The sequence below is a fragment of the Benincasa hispida genome, chromosome 2 (assembly GCF_009727055.1).
Source record: "Benincasa hispida cultivar B227 chromosome 2, ASM972705v1, whole genome shotgun sequence".
NCBI classification, from domain to species: domain Eukaryota; kingdom Viridiplantae; phylum Streptophyta; class Magnoliopsida; order Cucurbitales; family Cucurbitaceae; genus Benincasa; species Benincasa hispida.
The window spans coordinates 4,805,494-4,828,541 of record NC_052350.1 but is presented as its reverse complement, the minus strand read 5'-3'; the positions used below and the strand labels follow the sequence as shown (position 1 = coordinate 4,828,541).

At 37.8% G+C, this 23,048-nt stretch overlaps 1 protein-coding gene across 6 annotated transcripts in view; it reads left to right on the top strand.

Moving 5' to 3' along the window:
• Positions 1-23,048, top strand: part of LOC120071440 (pre-mRNA-splicing factor ATP-dependent RNA helicase DEAH1) — a 46,324-nt gene that overhangs the window by 5,699 nt on the left and 17,577 nt on the right. For all 6 annotated transcript variants that reach the window (XM_039023732.1, XM_039023728.1, XM_039023731.1 and 3 more), the window contains 16 exons: positions 4,827-4,930; positions 5,046-5,182; positions 5,328-5,513; positions 5,591-5,662; positions 5,803-5,889; positions 6,187-6,220; positions 6,320-6,374; positions 8,679-8,738; positions 8,955-9,026; positions 9,927-9,990; positions 17,949-18,028; positions 18,228-18,295; positions 18,365-18,422; positions 18,701-18,758; positions 18,852-18,920; positions 19,425-19,493. In XM_039023732.1, the coding sequence (XP_038879660.1) occupies positions 4,831-4,930; positions 5,046-5,182; positions 5,328-5,513; positions 5,591-5,662; positions 5,803-5,889; positions 6,187-6,220; positions 6,320-6,374; positions 8,679-8,738; positions 8,955-9,026; positions 9,927-9,990; positions 17,949-18,028; positions 18,228-18,295; positions 18,365-18,422; positions 18,701-18,758; positions 18,852-18,920; positions 19,425-19,493 (1,269 nt within the window). In that variant the 5' untranslated portion in view covers positions 4,827-4,830. The remainder of the gene's footprint in view (positions 1-4,826; positions 4,931-5,045; positions 5,183-5,327; positions 5,514-5,590; positions 5,663-5,802; positions 5,890-6,186; positions 6,221-6,319; positions 6,375-8,678; positions 8,739-8,954; positions 9,027-9,926; positions 9,991-17,948; positions 18,029-18,227; positions 18,296-18,364; positions 18,423-18,700; positions 18,759-18,851; positions 18,921-19,424; positions 19,494-23,048) is intronic.

Below are 23,048 nucleotides of genomic sequence, written 5' to 3'. Positions count from 1 at the left end.
TTGCTGAGTTGTGGTTTGAAAGAAACCAAAGAGTATTCCATGATAAAGAAGCAGGTTGGATGGACCGGTATGATTTAGCACGAAGAAATGCTTCATCCTGGTGCACCCTATGCAAGACCTTTGAAGATTTCTCCTTACAGGAATTAACCTTTGAAGATTTCTCCTTACAGGAATTATGTTTAAACAGGCAGGCCTTCATATTCCCAGACTTTTAGCAGTTCTGTCTCAATCTTGTTTTATTTGGCATAATATTCTTTTTATTTTGTATTATTGTGTTTTGGTTAGTGATTTGTTTTGGGACCTTGATGTTCTTTGTTTTATCACCATGTTATGTTAGTATGTTAGTTTTGTATGGATATGATGAGGGCGCTAAGGGGGTGTTAACCTAGTTGAGATGTTCGAGTGCGCCTCCTGATCCTTAGGATCTTTTGCTCTTTGTATAATTCTCTTGTACTTTGAGCATTAGCCTCATTTTATTTTACTAATGAAGAGGCTCCTTTTCATTTAAAAGAAAGAAAATATTAAAACTATTGTTCCTGTTGTTGTGAAAGGAGTGAAATCAACTGAACCAACACCGATGAGAACAATTACTTTGAAAGGTGTGGTGGCGAGTGGTAATCGGCGAGAAGGTCCGATTAAGAGGCGGTCTAATGTAGAATTTCAAGCCATGAAGGAGAAGGGCTTGTGCTTCAGATGTGATGAGCGATACTCTGTGGGGCATCATTGTAAGGGTCGTGAGCAGAGAGAGTTGAGAATTTTGGTGGTTCAGGCAAATGGAGAGGAAGTTGAATTGATTGACGATAACGATCAACTAGAGGAACAAGTGATTGAAGATGCTTGAGGTAGAAGAGGAATTACAACTTGTAGAGGAGTTATCGATTAATTCTGTGGTAGGATTGACGAATCTGGGAACGATGAAATTAAAAGGCAGAATCAAAGGCGAGCAGGTGGTAGTCTTAATCGATTGTGGAGCGAGTAGCGACTCATAGTTTCATCTTCGAAAGGTTAGTGTCTCGTTTACAATTGCCGATGGTTGAGACCTCGAATTATGGTGTTATCCTTGAGTCTAGGTCAGCGGTAAGGGGAAGAGGGTTTGTAATTCGGTGGAATGTCATTGAAGAGTGGATGTTGAAGGATAGTTTTCTTCCCTTGGAGTTAGGAGGGGATGTAGTTTCAGGAATGCAGTGGTTACATTCACTGGGGGTTACTGAAGTCGATTGGTGAAACTTGACTATGACTTTCAGTCAAGGGGATCAAACGATTGTGCTGAAGGGAGATCCAAGCTTAATGAAGGCTCGTGTGAGTCTTAAGAGCATGATGAAATCCTAGACGGATACGGACCAAGGGTTCTTGATAGAGTGTCGAGCAATGGAAGGGGGAGTGTCATTGGTTGAATGGTATGGGATAGGTGAGGTGTATACTTGTCTCTGAATCTATACTTGCATTGTTAATGAAGTTTGAGGATGTTTTCAATTGGCCTGAAGACCGAGGAGTATTGAACATCATACACATCTGATTGTAAATGTTAGACCATATTGTTATGCTTATCAACAGAAGGAGGAAATGGAGAACTTGGTGGATGAGATGTTGTCTTCGGGAGTTATTAGGCCAAGTACCAGTCCATATTCAAGTCCAGTGTTGTTGGTTCGGAAGAAGGATGGGGGCTGGAGATTTTGTATTTATTATAGAGTACTAAAAAATGTTACCATTTCAGATAATTCTGGTAATTGAAGAGTTGTTTGATGAGTTGAACAGTGCTGGGATGTCTTCTAAAATTGACTTGAAGTCGGGTTATCATTAGATAAGGATGCACTCAGGGGATTTAGAGAAGACAACATTTAGAACTCATGAGGGCCATTATGCGTTTTTGGTAATGTCGTTTGGACTTACCAATGCTCCCTCAACATTTCAAACTTTAATGAATTCCATGTTTAAACCTTATTTGCGAAGGTTTGTGTTAGTATTTTTTTTTGACGACATCTTCATATATAGTGAGAATTTGGAGAAACACCTGAAGCATTTGAGTTGGTGTTGTCAATTCTTTGAGAAAATGAGTTGTATGCCAACCAAAACAAGTGTCAGTTTGCTTGAGGTAGAGTAGAATACTTGGACCACATAATTTCAGGTCAAGGTGTGGAGGCTGACCCTGAGAAAATTCGGGCAATGCTGGAGTGACCGGTTCCTTCTAATCAGGGAAGTTAGAGGATTCTTGGGTTTGATTTGTTACTATAGGTGGTTTGTTCAGAATTATGGAAGTATTGCAGCTCCATTGAGTCAACTATTGAAAGGAGGGGCTTTTGTGTGGCATGAAGAAGCTCATGAGGCATTTGAAAAATTGAAACAGGCTATGGTAACTTTTCCAGTGTTGGCATTAACTGATTTTAATCTGCCTTTCGAGGTGGAGACCAATGCTCTAGGGTATGGGATAGGAGCTGTTTTAGTATAACAAAGAAGGCCAATTGCTTTCTATAGTCATACATTGTCGGTGAGGGATCGTGCTAAGCCGGTATTGAAAGGGAGCGTATGGCTGTGGTAATGGCAGTACAACGATGGAGACCTCATTTGTTGGGGAGGAGGTTTGTAGTCAAGACTGATCAGAGAGCTCTGAAATTTCTGTTGGAGCAACGGGTCATACAACCACAACATCAAAAATGGATTGCCAAGCTACTGGGATATGATTTTGAAGTAGTTCATTGACCAGATCTCGAAAACAAAGCAGCTGATGCTTTCTCTCGTGTGCCTCCTACCGTACACTTAGCTCATTTATCAGTTCCTACTTTGTTAGATGTGCAAATTATCAAAGAAGTAATGGAGAGAGATTCAAAGTTGAAGGAAATTATTATTAAACTGCAAGAAGACGCTGACAGTGTTCCTAAGTTCTCGCTACAACAAGGTATTTTGAAGTATAAGGGTCGGTTAGTGTTGTCTAAATTTTCTACTTTATTACCTACAGTGTTACGTACTTATCATGACTTGGTCTTTGGTGGACATTTTGGTTACTTGAGAACTTATAAAAGGCTGACAGGGGAGTTGTATTGGGAAGAGGGATGAAAGAGATGTGAAGAAGAATGTGGAAGAATGTGTGGTTTGTGGCTTAAGATAGGATGAAGAAGCGTGTTGACCGGAAGCACGCGACATCTGGAGTTTCAAGTTGGTGATTTGGTGTTTTTAAAACTCCATCCTTATAGACAATCATCTGTCCGACAGAGAAGAAATGAGAAGCTGTCCCCAAATTTTTTTGGTCCTTACAAGGTGTTGCAAAGGATTGGACCGGTGGCTTATAAATTGGAGCTACCCCCTTCAGCTATATTTCATCCGGTGTTCCACGTTTCTCAGTTAAAGGGTGTATTGGGACAGCATCATGAGGTACAACCGATGATTCCTTACTTGTCTGAAAAGCATGAGTGGACCACTGAGCCTGCTGAGATCTTTGGTTATAGAAAGAATCCTTCAACAAATGTTTGGGAAGTGATGGTGGGCTGGAAAGGTTTACCTAGCCATGAAGCTACTTGGGAGGTTTTTGATGACTTTAAGTAGCAGTTTCTAGTCTTTCACCTTGAGGACAAGGTGATTTTGGAGAGGGAGAGTAGTGTTAGGCCACCAATTATATTACGGTATAGTAGGAGGGGCATTAAAGGGAAAGCACGTGTGTGTGGAAGTGTGGCTTCTGAGGTGTCTGGGGACCACAAGTAGTTAGGGAATTAGAAAGGGAATATATAGGAGAAAGAGTGTAGGGCAGGGGTATGGTCATTTTTTGGTGTAGGAGGTCATCTCTCTGAGTGTGGGGGAAGACAGTAGAGAGTCTTGTTCATTGTCCTTGTTTTCTGTCTGTTGTGTTCTTCTGATCTTGTAATAGCCTTGGGCTTGTTCTTGAATCAATAAAGTCACTGGAGTTGGTTTCTTATCACATGTATGGTTATTTTAGCACTGAATTGTGATTTTATCAGGGACCTCATGCATGTGTGTATGTTTGAAGGAATTTCGAATTTGATAAACTTTCTGCCTATATTGGAAAAGTGCCTGAGATGACATAGATTTAACATGGAATGACATAACTTTAGCCTATAATGACACTGATTAGCCTGGAATGGCACTGTTTAGCCTAGAATGACATGCCTAGATTGGCAAAAATTCTAGCTTGGAATGACACAATTTTGGATGTTTTGGCTAACTTTTAGGTCCCACCAGTTTTAATAATTTTTCAACTCATGATTGTATGTGATTGCATAGCATGACCCTTGTAATGGGGTTAAGAACGTACTAAACGCATGACGAAGTGATCGGTTGACGGTGCCATGGGATGGGACTAGTGTCATTGCTTCCTCTTCATTTCATGTGTTTGAGATATTTCATGTTTTGACTTAGAACCTTTGAGTTAGTGGTTTTAACTCTCAATGTTTCTTTTTATTAACGTTTTTTGGGGATGTCGAATTAAAACCTATTTTGGCATTCATTAATTTATCATAGTGATGTTTTGTTTACTTTATTCCCAATTTTATTAATTTAGAAAATTTACTTTAAGTTAAATGATCTTTTGGTTTTTGTTTTGAAATCACATGCATGTAGTAATACCCAATTAGAGATCTTAGAAAGTTGTGTCATTAAAACAAAATTTTCAAACTTTTGAGACTTGAATGTCCCTCAAACCAATTAGACATTGCTTCTCATTACTAGTTTAACTTCATTTCATGTTGTTTCTTAGAATTGAATTGTTGGTATTATTATTGTTTACATCTTTCTGAAAATTTACATAATTTGTCATTTAAATCTTCTTGTTGGCTAAATTGGTAGCCATTCCGTTTAACTATTATCAAACTCAATTTCAGGGAGATGGGGGGCGAAAAGGACTTGAAAACGTGGGTTTCGGATCAGTTAATGTCACTGCTTGGTTTTTCTCAGCCGACGATTGTGCAGTATATGATTGGACTATGTACTGCTTCTCCTTATTTAGTGATTTAACATTCCTTTGGGTATTTCAATTATCAATTGTGAAAGATATGGTATTTTGGCATATTTTTTACGACACGTTGACCATTCTATTGCAGCCAAACAAGCAACATCACCTGCCGATGTAGTGAGCAAGTTGGTGATCGATTTTTCCTTGCCATCTTCCGGAGAAACATTGGCTTTTGCTGAAGGAATTTTCTCTAGAGTGCCACGCAAGCAATCATCTGGTTTAAATGTATCAGTGAAATTTTGTTTACAATTAATATGTGATTTATATATTAAGTGTTCTTCGCTGTTCCATTACCTTCACTTATTGCATTTACAGCTTCCTTGACATTGGATTATTTAATCTATTATAATTTTTTGTTGTCCTGCCTCAGCTTTATCAGAAGCAAGAGAGAGAAGCTGCAAGTTTGGCAAGAAAGCAGAAGACATATGCACTGCTTGATGCTGATGACGAAGATGTTGAAGATAAAGGACGCAGCAGTGATCCCAGAGAAACAAAAAATCGCGAGAAACATTTTAGAAAGAAAAATGAATATCAAGAAGATGAAGATGATGAGAAGGTATGATATATGAAATGGTATATATATATGTTCTTTTAAGCGGGTTATTTTTTCTCTGACTTGATGTGTCAATGCAGGAAAGTGCTATTGAAAGAGAAAATAGACAGGTTAAACGACGGGCATCTAGTTCTGAAGATGATGGCTCTGAGGTACACATTTGGGCTTATTTTGGTACACCTTCATTAATAATGTCAAATGTTTCTTTAGTACTTGGATGTATCTTTTACTCGGATAAAAATCTATTCAGTGAAACAAGTTCTCTTAACATCAAGTTTAAATCGAAATGCAGTCAGAGGAGGAGCGATTGCGAGATCAAAGAGAGAGGGAGCAATTAGAGCAAAATATGAGGGAAAGGGATGCTGCAGGAACCAAAAAGGTATACTTGTATAGAGCTAACTTGCTATTCCTTATTTTCCCTCTCTTTCAAAATTGATTCATCCTTTCTTATTTTTCATTTTCTTGAATCATGATAAAAAATTACAAGCAAAGTCTAGATTTAAACCAAATAAAACATAAAACTATGGAATCTCACAGACCCCACCCAACACTGCCGCCCCAAAAGAACTCCTCAGGACTCATGCTCTTTTTGCGGACTTCATACATCAATGAAATCTACAGTGATGTTCTAAGAACTTCATTATCTCTTGTTCTGATTCTAGTCATTCTTTGACAGTTAACAGAGCAGAAATTGAGCAGGAAGGAGGAAGGTAACTGGTTTTTAATTTAGTTAATACATTGTTATAACGGAAATGACATGCACTTTTTTCAGCTTACACTATCATCCTCGTTCATCTAATGTTAAACAGAAGAGGCAATTCGAAGATCAGAAGCTTTGGAGAATAATGGAATTGATACTTTGAGGTTTACTACTGCTACATTCACTTAGTTTTCTTCATGGTTTTACCTTTATTTTCTTGAGATAAATATTTAATTTTTACAGAGAGTTTAAGGAGTATGTAAAATATTTGCCTGCGGCCTAAGTTTGAAACGCAACCAAGCATCAGTTGAATGAGTGCAATTATATCATTACAATGGGAGCTATCTTGGATCCAAATAATAGGACAATCTAGGAGAATTATAGTAATTGGGAGGAAACTTAAACACTAACTAAATTTTATTGGCATCTATTAGACCTAACCTCATCGATGCTTAGGCAATGGCAGGCCCATCTCTTTTTGGCATGATTCTTGACTAGGTCGTGGAGTGATTGCTATTGCTTTCCCTTGTCTTTTCTGTTTAACTACTTGGCCTACTAGTATAGTCGTTGAAGTGAAGTTTGAAATTCTGACAAGGCTACTTGGGATTCAGGTGAACTTTGAGTTTTCGCCATAACCTCAATGATTTGGAAATCATTGAGTGGTTTAAACTTTCTCTTCTTCTTTCCTTGATTTTTTTATGGAATCTTGATAATTATTGGTCTTAGCCACTTGATCCTTCCAATAATTTGCTCTTGTTGGTACGGTACACCTTCACCCAGTGCTAGCAATCTTACTCAGTGATTTTGAATAAGACTTTTCCAAAGAAGATTAATACCTTTCTCCGAGCGCTTAGTCTTGGTGCAGTTAAGACAACTGATCATTTGTATTGAAGAATGCCTTACTTTCAAGTTTCACCTTCTCCTTTTTCTTGGTATATTACGTGTTCTGAGTCTCCTGGAACTTATTTGCTCATTGCTCCTTTGCATCCAATTATTGGATGACTATTCCGGATGCTTTTGGGTGGTCTTTGGCCTTGCTGAATAACATTTATAATTTTTTTGCTTCTATTTTGGTGGGTTATCCTTTCCATGGTGTGAAGAAATTATTATGGGCTGCTCTTAACTGAGTCTTTTCTTTTGTCTCTTTGGAGAGAAAGGAATGGTCGCATTTTTAGACATATCTCTTATTCCTTTGAATATTTATGGATTTGATTCTTTTGAATACTTTGTGTTGGTGCAAATGTAAATACCTTTTTATTAATTGTCGCCTCTCTACATTAATTGCTATTTGGGAACTTTCTTGAAATCCACCTCTATGTGTTCGGAGTTCTTCCTCTTTTATTTCATGTTATCAATGAAATTTGTTTCCCCTCAAAAAAAGAAGAAGAAAAAAAGAACTCTTATGGTCGGGGCTTCTGGTTCTTCTTTTATGTACATGATGTAACAGTTTCATTAGTTTGTTTTCGGTTTGTTTTACACTTCTGTGAATAACCAGTACCTAAATCAATTTGTAAGTTTGTAAATCAGTTTGTAACTAACTCTAGCCTATAAATAAGGGCTAAGTCCTTCACTTTGGAAATAATACAAGATCAAGTCAGTTTCTACAAGTGGTTTACACCAGTACAATTCTTGCAACCAAGGAAAAGGTTTTGCTTCCAATCAAAGCTCGACGTTGAGCATTCCAGAAGTTATGTGCTCCAAAGCACCTAATGAGGATCTGAGGGGAGAACAATGCTGCTTCCTGGTAGTAGCTGAGTAACTAGACAGGGATTTAGAAAAAAAAGACCCAGAATTATATCAAGGGAAGAAATCAAGTCCTTATCAATAGTCAATCCAACATTTTGGAGAGAGAACGAAAAGAGGCTCCATTTGTGATCCGTATGAACCATCTATTACTTAAAGGTCCTTTTGAAGATCAAGTTCCATCTGTCGTTTGACATGTCTGACATTCTTTAATAACCTAATTTTTTTTATAATTAAAAAATTGGAGCATCCTGGGAGTTTTCTTCCGGGAACAATGGAACATCTCGATGCCGATGATCAAACCAGTAGGAGATATTACACTAATTTTCCTGATTGAATTGGTGCAATCGTCAAGAAGTAGCTTGTAGTGAGTAATATAGTTTCAAGGTGTTTCAAGGTGTTTCTGCCGCTATTTTCATGGACATTCTAAATTAATCATTCTGCCTTAGCAATTCGGTATGTGTTCCTGTGATAAGATATCAAGGTTAAGTTCCTCAACCAGTCAATTTATAGTTTCTTAATCCAATATGTTTTGGCAATCTACTCTTAAAGATGCTTCGTTAGGTTTTTAACATATTTGTTCAAGGGAAGACACATTGCATTGAATATGTAAAGAATTAGGAATTATGGTGTGTAATGACGTAAATACAGAAGTGATAATTGATAAATGCTCATTGATAATGAAATTTTAGATACTCATCATCTAACTTTCCTTACTGTTTCAGGAAAGTTTCAAGACAGGAGTATTTAAAGAAAAGGGAGGAGAAGAAACTGGAAGAAATCAGGTATAATGGGATACATTCAGTTGGCACAGTTGTTTTTCATCTTATTACTGGTGTTATTTTTTCATCTGGGGTCAATTTTCCGTCCAAGAAATTGAAAGGACATTACATCGTTCTCTCAATTAATTTTGTTTTTCCGTAATCGTGATGTCATTTTCTCTCTCTCGCTTCATCTTATATTTTATTTTATTTCTCGACTTTCGTGATGATCAATACCAGAGATGATATAGAAGATGAGCAATATCTTTTTGAAGGTGTGAAGCTTACTGAAGCAGAATATCGAGAGCTAAGGTAAGAGTTCCATTCTTTTTTGCCATTTCTTTTGTTTTTTATTTTTAAATGATGATGTTAATACTTAATAGTTTGGTTCTCTCTCTCTCTCTAATTTCATTGTATTTTATCGTGTCTGTTTGTAAGCTTATAATCAAACTGTTTCCCTAAGTTCTTTAGGTGTTCAGATGTTATTTTCATGGGAGATAGTAGTTTGGTTTTTTTCTTTTTATAGAATCAAATGCGGCCGCACAATTGATAAGCTAGTGTTTGCGATGCAAGATTTTTTTTTGATATGGTGGATGGTTTTCGTGTGTTCTATATATATATACTGCTGCAAATATTTCCTCGTGTTTGAAATAAACAAATGAGTAGTAGTTAATGATGCTTTCTCTCTCTTGTTTTATGTACTCAGATATACTTGTAATTTTAGTTTTTGTTTTTAGTTCTTTATATAGAACTTGGTGCTTGCTACCATATTGATGTCATGCAATCTCATGCTATTGGATTTTTTAATATGTTCTTGGCGGGTGATCACTGATGTGTTCTGATGTGATTTTTTTCCCATATAGGATCCAATGAGGATGTATACGCCTAGCTCTTTATGGTTTATATAATATATGGTGTGCTTTTACTAGTGTCCGTGAACGAAATCTCTTAAGTAGTCCAGTCATTTAAGATCATTATTTTATCTTTCAAAGAAGTCATACAAGGACAGTACAAAAGAAGATCTTATCATTTGACCGTGCTGTACGAATCCTTTTTGTTCATTAGTTCCTGTTCACTTTTGAAATTTTTAAATATTTAATATTCATTTGATTGTTCAAATATTCTCTCTTTACTATCTAAAAACAATAGGACTTTCGTGGTATAAGTTTATGAAAATGAAACCTGGTGAAATATTTTGTTTGTCATTTCCAGGTATAAGAAGGAAATATATGAGCTTGTGAAGAAGCGGACAGATGAGGCTGATGACATCAATGAGGTCATATCTTTGATCTTTCTATTTTTGTTTCTTCGTTGTTGTTCTTCTTCATTCTCTTCTTCCTCTTCTCTCCCTTTCATTCTTTTAATATCTAATGAGTATTTTGACAAATTAATTGAAATTCCTTTAGTACAATAAGATAAATTAAAACAATTTGGAAAGCTAAAATTTTAAACATCTGCTTTTTTGCCTATCTGGAAGTTTTAAGATGTTTCTTTTTATCACATGAATCATAGATTTTTTTTTTTAATATTATTTTAAATAATAATAATAATGATGCTTTATTTATTTTTATTAACTTTTCCCTCATTCCGTTTAACCTTTGTGTGTCTTCATTTCTCCCTTTTCGGTTTAATCAAGATAAGAAGTTATTCTAACAGCTTTAAAGGGATAAGCAAGATATCGGAATAGCATTACGGATATTGTTCAATGTTGACATGGTATAGAACTCATTTCATAATGTTAGGGCCTCAATTATGAAGGATTTACCAGAATTCACCATGCCCTCCCTAACCCTCCTTCCTTCTCCTTCCTTCTGACCGTCTCTCCCACCCCTCTCCCTCTGCCCCCCTCTCCCTGCCCCTCTTCCGGCGCTTCCACCTTCTCTGATCTCCTTTCTTGCCCTGTATTTTAACCCTTGCTGCTTCGAGTAAAAGGCAGTTTTTTGTGCAAAAACCTTTCGACTCCTTGATAGGAGTGCTTTCCGGTCATGGAGATTAAAAGCTGCAACATTATGGGTCATTTCTTTTGTATGTGGCAAGAGGGTCCAAGATTCATAGTGGAAGATTTGAAAAAAGGACAGTCCTTGTTCCTTTCTTTAGCAACAACCATTTGGCAGAAAGAAGGCTTCAGAAGACTTTTGTTTGCCTCAACGGTTGAGTTCTTTTTGTTAAAAGAAAGAGTAGATGAGAGTTTCATACGTCTAGCCAAATTCAGAGTCAAAGACAATTGGTTTGTAAAATGTGCAGTGTGGCCTACCACAGGGGGAAGAAAGAATATTCATGTTCCTTATGGGGTTGGATGTTCAGGCTGGCAAAGAGTTCAAGGAAATGATTGATGCTAGCATCCATATCTTCAAAGATATTTCAGTTCAACAAGCCCCTCAAGTGAAGAGTTTCTCAGAAGTGGTGAAAGGTACGTTCTCTCAACCATATCTAAAGCCTTCAAAGTTTAGGAATGTTGCAGCTCAAAAATCCTGTAGTAAAGGTCAATTAAATCAAGAAAAGGGTTCTTATTGGATTCAAAAAGATCATGAAGTTCTCAAGGAAGATTTTAGTAGTTTATGGCTCATCTCAAGGCTTTTAGTCTTCAATGATTGGAAGGATATTTCGAAGGTAATGGGTGAGGCCTTTAAAACTGGTGTCACTATCAATCCTCTGTTTGCAGATAAAGCTCTAATCAAAGTCAGCAATGGTGATTTGGCCACATTGATATCAAGTCCGGGTATATGACAGTCGTTTGGTCCTTTTCACTTGCTGTTTGAAAAGTGGAATCCCAAAATACATGGAAGAGCCTCTGTGATGAAAGGTTTTGGTGGTTGGATTTCAATCAAGAATCTTCCTATGGATTATTGGGGAAAAAAGACCTTTGAAGCCATAGGTGCTTATTTTGGGGGTTTGGAATCAATTGCCTCAGAAACTCTTAACCTAACTAATTGTTTGGAAGCCAAAATTCAAGTTAGAAGAAACCTATGTGGATTTATGCCAGCCACAATCGAAATAAAGGATGCAATTCGTGAGAATTTTTTTTCTAAATTTTGGAGATGTGGAATGTTTAGAAGCTCCTCCTAAGGCAGTGGGGAATTTATTATTTAAGGACTTCTCTAATCCTATTGACCTTGTTAGGTTAAATGATGTAATTAAAGATAAAGGAGTTAATTTCAAATTGGATATTTCGGAGTGGAACTCCCTTGTCTCTTCACATTCCAAACCCACCTTTTCAAGGAACTCGAATCCGGTTCAAGAACCCCTTCAAAGAGATGAAATTTACTTAGAGGAAGTCGAGAAGTCCCATTCCCCCCTTGCAAGGTGCTTAATTACAAAGAATCCAACTTCCCCTGCCTCCTTTACTGTCGAGGAAGATGTACTGCCCACTGTTAGTGAAAAGTTTAATGTGCAAGAAATTGAAGAGTCACTGCACTTTAATTAAAAAGTTGAAAAGATGCCTAGAGCCTTTAAGAAGAGAGAGAAGGGAGAATTTAATGGGGTATCCAGCCCCTTGGCCAAAGAATTTGAACAGTCACCTATTCAAAAAAATGAAAAGTCACAAGGAATTAAAGATAATTGTTTTTCGAAGCAATCAGCAACATTTTTATCAAGCAGCAAAAGTGACCCTTCGTCTTCCAAGGCTGCTGCTCTGTTCCCCTGTTCTAGTCCGGGTAAGTCTCCTTCCCCTGTTTTCACTAAAAAACAGGCTCCTCTGCTTCAGCTGGCCCCCGAGATAGCCCCAAAAGTCCATGCCTCCTTCTCGGCACTCCTCCTTCCTCCCTGCAGTAAGCAAGCGCCAAAGGCAAGCAAAACAGGGGCTAAACGTCAGCAAAAATTAGCATCCCCCCTGCCTTTTTAAATCATTTCATCAGAAGAAAGTTAGCCAAGGACTCATCCAAGAAACCAAGCTTTAAAGCCAAGTCAGTGGCAATACACAACCCGGATTTATTAGAAGCCCAATGCACCCAAATTCAAGGACAACCTCAATGTTCTAGGTCAGGCTCCCCTTCTCCTCTCCCTACTCTCTTTGAGCACTCTGTTTTTTCATTACCTAATACAGAGGTTACATTCTTGAGAGGTTCCACAACCTATCCAGGGAAGTTCCCAGCAGATAAAGGGGAGGTCCTCATTGATTAAGAAGTTTGGGCAAATTCAGTTGGTTTTTCAGAAGAAAAAAGTAAAGAGGACCCTATTATTCAAGATTTGAACCCCCTGTTTCAGACAGAGGATGACACTATTTTAGAGGTTGTTAGTTCAATTTTTCCAGCTATTCCTTGTGATCTTCCAGCTCATTTAACCTCAATTGTCAAGGACTGCCATCTCATCCTCGATTAATGTTTAGAAATTGAGGTTACAATCCTCGAGTTAAGTCCGAATCATGAGAATTGTGTCGTGGAATACTAGAGGCCTGAAAGATGTTAACAAAAGGTTAGCTCTCAAGCGTTTTCTAAAGAAAATTAACCCTACAGTAGTTCTAATTCAAGAGTAAAAAAAAGACAGCTTTGAAGTGAGTTTCATCCAAAGCTTGTGGAGTTCTTAAGATATTGGCTGGGAATGTGTGGAATCTTATGGTTATTTAGGTGGTTTATTGACTCTATGGGATAAGAGTTTGATCTTGGTGATTGGAACTTTGAAGGGGGGGTATTCGTTATCAGTAAAATGCATCACTGCTTGCAATAAGACTTGCTGGATCACTAATGTCTATGGACCAAATGATTACAAAGAGAGAAAATTCATGTGGCCAGAGCTGTTATCTCTTTCATTTTATTGTGGTAGAAGCTTGTGCATTGGGGGAGATTTAATATCACAAGATGGGCACATGAAAGATATCCATTGGGCAGTAGCACTAAAGGAATGAGGAAGTTTAACAACTTTATAGACAAGCCCAGTTTTTTGGAGATTCGGTTGGGAAAATGGCAGCTTCACTTGGTCCTTAGGGAAGGAGTTCAGCTTCAAGATCTCTCTTAGATCGATTTTCATCACCAAAACTTGGGATTGATTGTTTGAGAACTCTAGAGCCAACAGACAGTAAGAATCCTTACTCCGATCACTTTCCAATTTTTCTTGAAGCAGGAGGGTCCGTTCAGCTGGGGTCCTTCCCCTTTTAGATTTTGTAACAGCCTTGGTTGTTTTATAAGGAGTGCGCGTTCAGACTCAATCGAATCAGCTTGGGCTGTAGTACCATTCAGGGTGGGCTGGTTTTGCCCTTAATCAGAATTGAAAGGTGTATAAAGGCAGCAATAAAGGAGTGGGTAACTCGCTAAATTTCAGGAAGATCAAAGAAGGCAAAAAGAAGAGGGGCTGTTAAAGAAAATTGAAAAATGGGATGCACTGGCTGATTCCTCTTTCCCTTGATAGCAGTGAATTTGGCAACTTAGAATCACTTTTAAAAAGTCAAGATTTAATGACTCTTTAAAGATTGGAGATATTTAATCAGAAAAAGTAGTTGAATTGGGTTGAAGTTGGAGATGAGAACACACAACTTTTCCATAAGTATTAGCTGCAAAGAAGAGAAGAAATTTTCATTGCTGAATTAATAGAGATCAAGGGGTGCCAACAACTTCTTTTCAAGAGATTGAACATCTAATCTTTGAATTTTTATACAACAATATCCGAAGTCTCCAGGTTTAAAAGGCAATCTTCCATTAACACCTTGCATTGGTCTTGTATCATATGCTAACTGCAGAATTTAAAGCGCCAAGCCCAAGTATCTTTCTGAAAGAAATCAGGGCTGCTGTAAAGGAAAAATAGGAAAATATAAAGCACCAGGAACCGATGGCTTCAACAGTGGAGTTTCTGCTGAAATTTTTGCACTTGATCAAGGATAAAATCTGCATTCCACCTTTGAAAATTTTTTTATAAGAATGGTAAGCTAAATGCCATGTATAAAGAAAACTTCATTTGTCTTATTCAAAAGAAAGAAGTTTAGCAGTCAAAGTAAGTGATTCCAGCCAATTAGCTAACTCAGTGATATATGAAGGTTGTTGCAAAGTGTTAGGCTTGAAAGATTTAAAATTGGTAAGCCTAGCATTAAGACTCTCCAAAGTGCCTTTATTGATAGGAAGGCCAATTTTTAAGAACCCCATCCTCATTGCTAACGAAGCTGTAGAAAGAGTATAGAATGAAAAAGAAGAAAGGATGGATCCTCCAAAACTTGATTTGGAGAAGGCCTTTGAACCGTGTGATTGGGATTTCCTAAAAAAGGTGTTGAAAAGTAAAACTTTGATCAAATGGATTGATTGGATTTTGGGCTGTTGTTAAAAATCCATTGTTTTCTGTATTCACAATGAAAACCAAAGGGAAAAAGTGGCTGCCACTAGAGGCCCTAGGCAAGGTGATCCCTCTCACCTTTCCTTTTCCTTCTAGTAAGTGAAAGTTTTAAAGTGCTCAGTGACCCTAAGATCATTTCAAGCCGGTCTATATGAAAGGTTTTGTGTTGGCAAAGATAAACCAGAATCTCCATCCTTCAATTTGCGGATGATACCTCTTGTTTTGTAAGTATGAAGCAACATGGTTGCCAAAGACTAAAGCAAACGGTGGAGTTTTTCGAAAATGGGCTTAGGCAGAAGGTAAACTGGGAGAAAATCAACCCTTTTAAACGTATAAATGTAGATGATAATGAGCCGCTTTCATGGCTGCTCATTTAAATGTAAGGCTGATCAGCTTCCAATCCTCTATCTTGGGCTGCCTTCTTGGAGGAATGACCCGAAGAAGCTGTCTTTTGGCAAACCATTTTTGGATAACTTCCAAGCCAATTGGATAAGGGAAGCACTCAATCTTTCTAGAGGAGGTAGAGTCAAATTATGTAAATCAGTTTTATCCAACCTCCCAACACACTCAATGTCTATATTTATATTGCCGAAGGAGTTGCTTCGATATTGGAGAAGGAATCACAAGAAATTTTCCTTTGGAAGGGCACAAATGGCAGCAAGCTAATCATTTGCTGAAGTGGGATATGGTTCAAAAACCATTGACAGATGGAGCCTCGGCTTAGGTGGGTTCAAACTTATGAACCAAGCCCTTCTTGCTAAATGGGGCTTGGAGGTTCTTCCAAAGAAAGAAATGGCTCATTTTGGGGCAAGTTATCAAAGAAGCATCCATGGCACGGACCCTTTCAATTGGCATACGGCAGGTAAAGGGGGTAGAAGTCTAAGAAGCCCTTGGATTAGTATTTCTAAATCTTGGCTAAAAGTTGAATCGTTGGCCACTCTTAAGCTTGGAAATGGTAGAAGAATTGCTTTTTGACTGGACCCTTGGGTGGGAGCAACTCCTTTCCGTTCCTTATTCCCAAATCTCTTTCGAATATCTTTGTTACCAAACGGTTCGGTTGCTGACCATTGGGACACCAATTTGGCTGCTTGGTCAATCACCTTCCGCCGATTGCTTAAAGATGAGGAAATCGCCTCCTTTCAAGATTTGCTTGGGGTCATTGCAGCAAGGAAAGTTTCAGAAGTTGTTGATAGCAAGATTTGGTCTATCTCAGCCTTGGGTCTCTTTACGGTCAGCTCACTTAGAACATACCTCTCCCACTCCTCCCCAATGGATAAATCGCTATTCTCGGCCCTATGGAAGACTTGCAGTCCAAGAAGAATTAATATTCTTATTTGGATAATGCTTAGTGGGCAGTTGAACATAGCCTCGGTGTTGCAAAGTAAGATGGCAGCCAACAATATCTCTCCCTCAATTTGCCCTTTGTGTCTAAATTGGTCAGAAGACTCCCTCCACCTTTTCTTTCATTGTTCCTATTCAGCTTGGTGTTGGAATAAGTTGCTGTCCTTCAACATCTCATGGGTTATGTGTAATAACTTTAAGGGAAACTTGCAGCAGCTGTTAGTTGGTATAAACCTTCACAAACCCAGCAATTTTCTATGGTTAAATGCAGTAAAGGCACTGCTGACTGACCTTTGGTTTGAAAGAAACCAGAGGGTGTTCCATGATAAAGTGCTTGGATGTCAAGATCGGTTCGAATCAGCCCGTCAGCTAGCTTCTTCTTGGTGTATCCTTTCCAAGCACTTTAATGCCTACAGTTTATCAGAGTTTAATCTTAATTGGAGGGTGTTTGCCTCCCTCCCAAGTGACGGGATTTAGCCTCTTCAGCATCCAGTGGTTCTCTTAGTTTTTTCATTGTATTTTTCAGAATGTTCATTTAATTATTAGCCCCGTTGTTTGTCCTTTTGGGTTTGTAAAGAAGTTATGCTTCCGATTTAAGCTAGTCTTAGATAATTATTGGATATGATGAGGGCGCTAAGGGGGTGTTAACCTAGTTGAGATGTCCGGTTGCGCTAGCTGATCCGTTTTGGCTTTTTGATGTTACTCAGCTCATTGTATAATCCTCTTGTACTTTGGGCTTTTGCTCGATATTCTCTTTAATTAATGAATTGTTTCCGTTTCAAAAAAAAATTATGAAGGATTTTATGGATGTTTCTTAGAAGGAAGAGAACATATTTCTGATAGTTGGGGTCATGGTTGTTCTTTGTGGCAAAATATGTGATATTTCTAATGCTTTGGCAGTTGAGTTCTGGCTCTTGCGTTTGTTTGGTATTGAATTTACCTTTATTTTTTTTTTAAAAAAATATATATATAAGGAATAGTTTCATTGGTTGAATCAAAGGGTATACAAAGGGTGTTTCCAAGGAAAGAAAAACTATGACTATGTGCAAAATACACTTGGGTACAAAAGCTCCTTGGAGGTGTGAACCTCGTTGAGGCACAAATTCCTAGGAAAACAACCCTTTAAAAGTACTGCTACACTTTTACTGCAAACTCTCAAACTTCTTATCTACCCTTGTTTTTTTTTCTCCCTTCTTTGATGAAAGTACTTATTTGAATTTGAATATATAAAGAATTTGTTTTTTTTTTTTGGGCAAAAAAGAGGGAGTTATTTACAAGTGGATAAGTTCTTTCAATTCGCATGTTGTGACTAGTGAAAATTTCTTTTATCCATTTTTTAAATAAGTGGTATAGGTCAGTTCACATCGTCGTTACCAGTAAAGGGAAATCATTCTTTCTCCATTTTTTTAGTACCATTCTCAGTTGGAAAGAAACATTTTGGATGTCTAGGGATGTCTAAAAGATGAGTCCTAGACATCCAACCTATCCATGTTTTTTTTTTTTTTTTAATTAAAAAAAAAAAGAATCCTTTCAGGATACAACTCTATTGTTTCTACAATAAAGCAATGGATTTTTGTTACTATGATAATTCTCATTTATTGATGAATTGCATATTTCATGTTTCGCTATATTGGAGTGCAGTACAGGATGCCTGAAGCTTATGATCAGGAAGGGGGTGTTAATCAGGATAAGAGGTTTGCAGTGGCATTGCAGCGATATAGGTTAGTTGAACTCTTCGAAATAAATGGTGTCGTAATATTTCCAATTGAGTTTTTGAGTTGATTATAAAGAGAGTATAACTGTAAAAGAAGTTGGATAAGGAGGTCCCATGAGAGTGGTGAAACTTTGTCATCTATTGTTGCTCTCTGTCAATGGTCCTGTTATCTTGTCGTAATCTTTGAAATCTTGTTATCCTTACAGGGATTCAGGTGCTGCCGATAAAATGAACCCGTTTGCCGAACAAGAGGCATGGGAAGAACACCAAATAGGTAAGTGCCACGTCTTTGAGGACTTAGTCATGCTCTTTCATCAGATTCTGAAACAAAATTATCCTTCAGGGAAAGCAACAATGAAATTCGGTTCGAAAAACAAAAAACAAGCATCAGATGACTATCAGTAAGCATTTTATGGTTCTGAATTTTTCCTTTTACGTTTCTGATGTTTTGTTAGAATATTTTACTATTGTTACGTTTTTTGTTGTATTTTAATGCTCATTAATGATACCAGGTGGATTGTCATCTTTTATTTGGAACATATAATATCTTCCATTACCATTACATTTTTACAAGATGTTTCCATTTCATTTCATTTTATTTATCCCTTGTAGCAGGCTCTATTATAATAGAGAAAATGAACATCTCCTGAATCTTCTCTCTCTCTCTCTCTCTCTCTAGGTTTGTCTTTGAGGATCAGATTGAGTTTATAAAGGCATCAGTTATGGAAGGTGATGAGGTGTGGCTTAAACTTTTGAAAGTTATTGAATGCAGTTGTGGCACTGTAGTGAAAATCTTGTTTATTTCATGCTACCTTCATTGTTCTTGGTAGTTTGTTGATGAACGTCAGACTGAATCACTTGAGAAGTCCAAGGCTAAGTCAGCTCTGGAGAAGCTGCAGGTTTTGATTCTGATCACTCTTTGTTGTATCAAGTTTATATTGTCACAAACAGGAATTTAATACTCATTGGTATTCATAATTAGATCTTAGTTTTAACTGATTGAACGGGTTTTTCAAGATGAATGGGAGGCAATTAACTTTCTCTAGAGATGACGTTATATGTTCATAATTAGGAATATGATAGTTATGGCATTAGAGGGATATTAGGGGTATATTAGAGATGATGATTAATATAAAGGTCTTAATATAAACGGATTGGAGGGGTTTTTCAAGATGAATGAGAGGCAATGGACTCTCTTCGGGTTTTTCAAGATGAATGGGAGGCAATGGACTTTCTGTTGTCATGATAATTAATATGTGCCACTTTAAACATTAATTTCTGGTCAACTTTGCTATCAATGAATCTCTTTTTAACAAGATCTGACCTTTTTTCATGTAATAATTGTTTATTGGTGTTTACTATCAACTCACAACTGACTGAGAACTAACTTTTTGTTTGCCTAGGAGGAGAGAAAAACATTGCCAATCTATCCATATCGTGATCAATTACTCCAAGCTGTCAACGATTATCAGGTGGGTTTCTTTTTTTGGGTGGATGAGTATTATTATGCTTAAACATTTTCAAGACATATCTGTTCACTTCTCACAAAAATTTGTAGACGAGGTAGATTAGGGGTTCTATACTAAACCAAAGACTAGGAGCTCGCCAACTCTAACTAAAGAATATGGCACTCGCCAACATTAGAAGTTAATATTATAACACTCGATGTCAGAGCTCAAAAGTTTCATCCTATGTCTAACAGTCGTGATCAAAATGTTAGACCCCCTATTATTAACACATAAGGGAAAGGGTAAAACAAGAATTATTCCAAGGATAGTGAATGAAAAAGAGAATAATTGTGAAAGGGGTAGAATAATTCGGTTCTATCAATTTGATATAAGAGCAATTTGATTTTGGCTATGGGATTTGATCTGTAGGGGATTAGGGTAACTGTTAAATGCTCTCTCCTCTCCCTGGCTTCCTCATCCGTCCTAGTGTCGTGCTCTCCTTCCCTCCGATCAGGCTCCGATTAAATTCTTCACCGTCCTCTTCCTTCTTCACTTGTATCTTTTCACACCCGGTCCTCATGGCCCTCCCCCCAGCCCTTCCTTCCAAGACTAGTTCAGCTGTTGAAGTAAGCTGTAGGATTAATGACAGCCATTTCTGTGCCCACCTCCAAGAAGGTTCTTTCATCATAGAAGACGTGGAAGCCAAGAAGCAACTTTTCTTGGCAGAATCGCAGCTACTTTGATTCGTGGAAAACATCTCAGTCCTTTTGAAGCTTCCAACCTCCAGCTTTATTGTCAAAAGTGGTCAAGATGCCTTCGGGGTAACAAAGATATCAAAGATCAGAGTCTACTCAAAATGGTTATTAAGATGTGTCGTTTGGCCTGCGTCTGGAGGATGATAGGTTCCATCAGGATTCCTTAACTCATGTTGACATTCTTTCTATAACATGTTAAGTAGTGCATTGTCTTTAATTGAAGCTGTTCAGGCGGCAAAAATCCTCTAAAGGTCCTAGACACCTTTGTAGACATAGTAAGGGGAAGAAAATCCTTGGTTAAGTCAGCTTTTCCAGCAAAACAGAATCCCCTGCCCCCTCAGATCACTAAAAAACAAAGAAAAACCAAATTTTGGGTTAAAAAAAACCAAGATGTTCTCAAGGAAGATTTCAGCAATTTATGAGTAGTCAGTAGGTTTTGCAAATTCAATAATTGGTCGGAAGTCTCAAAGGAAGTAAAGCTATGGTCAAATTCTAAAGTTATCATTAATCCTCTCTCAGCAGAATCAGCCTTAATAAAGTTGGAAAAGGGGGAATTGGAAGACTTGATTGAACAACCTGGAGTGTGGCAAAGGATTGGACATCATCATCTAAAATTTGAAAGGTGGAACATTACTTTACACAGCTGCCCAAGGTCAATTAAAGGTTATGGAGGCTGGATCTCAATTAAAAATCTGCCACTAGAGTTTTGGCGCAAGCAAATTTTCGAAGCAATAGATTCATATTTTGGAGGATTAGAAGCCATTGCTATAGAAACTTTTAATCTCCTAAATGTGGCAAAAGCTAGAATTCAAGTAAAGAAGGATTTATGTGGGTTTGTGCCAGCAACTTTAGAAGTTTCAGATGAAAACAGGGGAAGCATATTTCTACATTTTGGTGATATTGAGTTCCTAGACCCTTCAGAGAAGGCCAAGAAGATTTTTAATGAAAATGACCTCTCAAATCCGGTAGACATGGCTCGTTTTAATCAAGTTTTGATTGATGAAGGGTTAATTAATACAAATGAGTTTGAAGAATGGTCCTTTCATAAAACAGTCGTTAATCAGTTGAATTTCTCTAGAAATCCCCTGTTTTCAAGGTCTTTATTGTCCCAAACGGAGGATAAAACTATTAGTCCATCGGAAATGGAGATTCAGGGGACTTCTCTAACAGAAGAGGCGGCTCCGGGGGCTTTTCAGATGGTTGGAATAGGAGTCAATCCACTGGAAGTAAACTCTTGTGAAGATCAATCAGAAACCGTTCAAGTCCCTAACCGGTTTGGTGTGAACAGAAAGAGAGAGAAAGTAGAGATGTCATTAAGAAGAGAGAAGGAGGTATGTTTAATAAGGAGAGAACCAATAGAAATTCAAACTCACCCTAGTGGAAGTCCAACAGGTTTGGATTCGGTTATCCCACCAACCGCACCTTTAATTTCTTCTTTTGAAAACTCGGTTGACATCAAATATTCAAAGGAACACCTACAATCCAAAAAATCAATTTATTCAGAGGAAGTCCAACAGTCCAAAAAATTCAATAGTGGAGATTTATTAACAATGGTTAGACAGGAAGTTCAACCGCCTACAGCAGCCCCTTCGTGCACCGAGTTTTTGGTCCCCAAGGCGACAGACGCAATGCCTTTTAATAAAGAAGTCCAAGAGTCTCTTTCAGCCCCCCCTCTCCACATCCCCGAATTATTACTTCCAAAAGACCCTTCAGGCGCCAAAATATCCCCCACATCTTTATCCGGTATTATTCCAAAAAATACAAGCAAGGCCTCCATTCTAAAACCTTTTCGAAAGCATTTTATAAGAAAGAAAACCTCATTCCAAAATGGTTGGACTTCCATGTTAAATGTAGACATATCGGAGAATCGTTGTATTAATGTGCAATTACCCTCTGGCCCTATCATCAGGTCAGTCCCTTCTCCCCCTCATCCTTGCTCCTCCTCATTCCAAGACTTCAAAGTTGGAGACTCACATGTGGCTTTTATGCGAGGCATATCTAGCCCTCCTCCAGTAGATATCAAAAACTATGACTCCGATGAAGACTCTCTGCTCAGCATTAGCAGTGATGAGGGTGGCAGTATAGCCCCTGAATTCCTCCAAGAAGAGGATTACCTTGATTATGAGCAACAACAAGATTTGCACTGCCTGTTTCAACCTGAAGAAAAACTTAAAACGGTTAGTAACATCAGATCTTCCATTAAGCCTATTGACAAAGAAGATATTCCCAGTAATTTGATCTTGTTGGTAGAAGACTATGGTTTGATCTTGGGATAATCCCAAGAATACATCATGAAAATCATATCATGGAATATAAGAGGCCTGGGTGATGCCTCCAAAAGACTAGCAGTAAGAAGAAGCATAAGAAAAACCAACCCGAATTTGGTCATTATCCAAGAAACTAAAAAGGATTCTTTTGATATCAGAATTATAAAAGAACTTTGGAGTTCCAAAGACATAGGGTGGGAGTTTGTGGAAGCGCAAGGCAGATCAGGGGGCTTATTAACCATGTGGGATGAAAGCAAAATCTCAGTTATAGAAGTTCTTAAGGGTGGTCATTTATTATCAGTTAAGTGCATTACATTATGCAAGAAAACAAGTTGGGTCACGAATGTATATGGTCCCACGGATTACAAAGAAAGAAATCATATTTGGCCGGAATTATATTCACTTTCAGGATATTGTTGCGAGTCTTGGTGTATTGGAGGAGATTTCAACATCACAAGAAGGATTTAAGAAAGGGTTCCAACAGGGAGAATAACAAAAGGGATGAAAAAGTTCAACAAATTCATTGATTCAGCAAAATTAATGAAAATCTCCCTTGG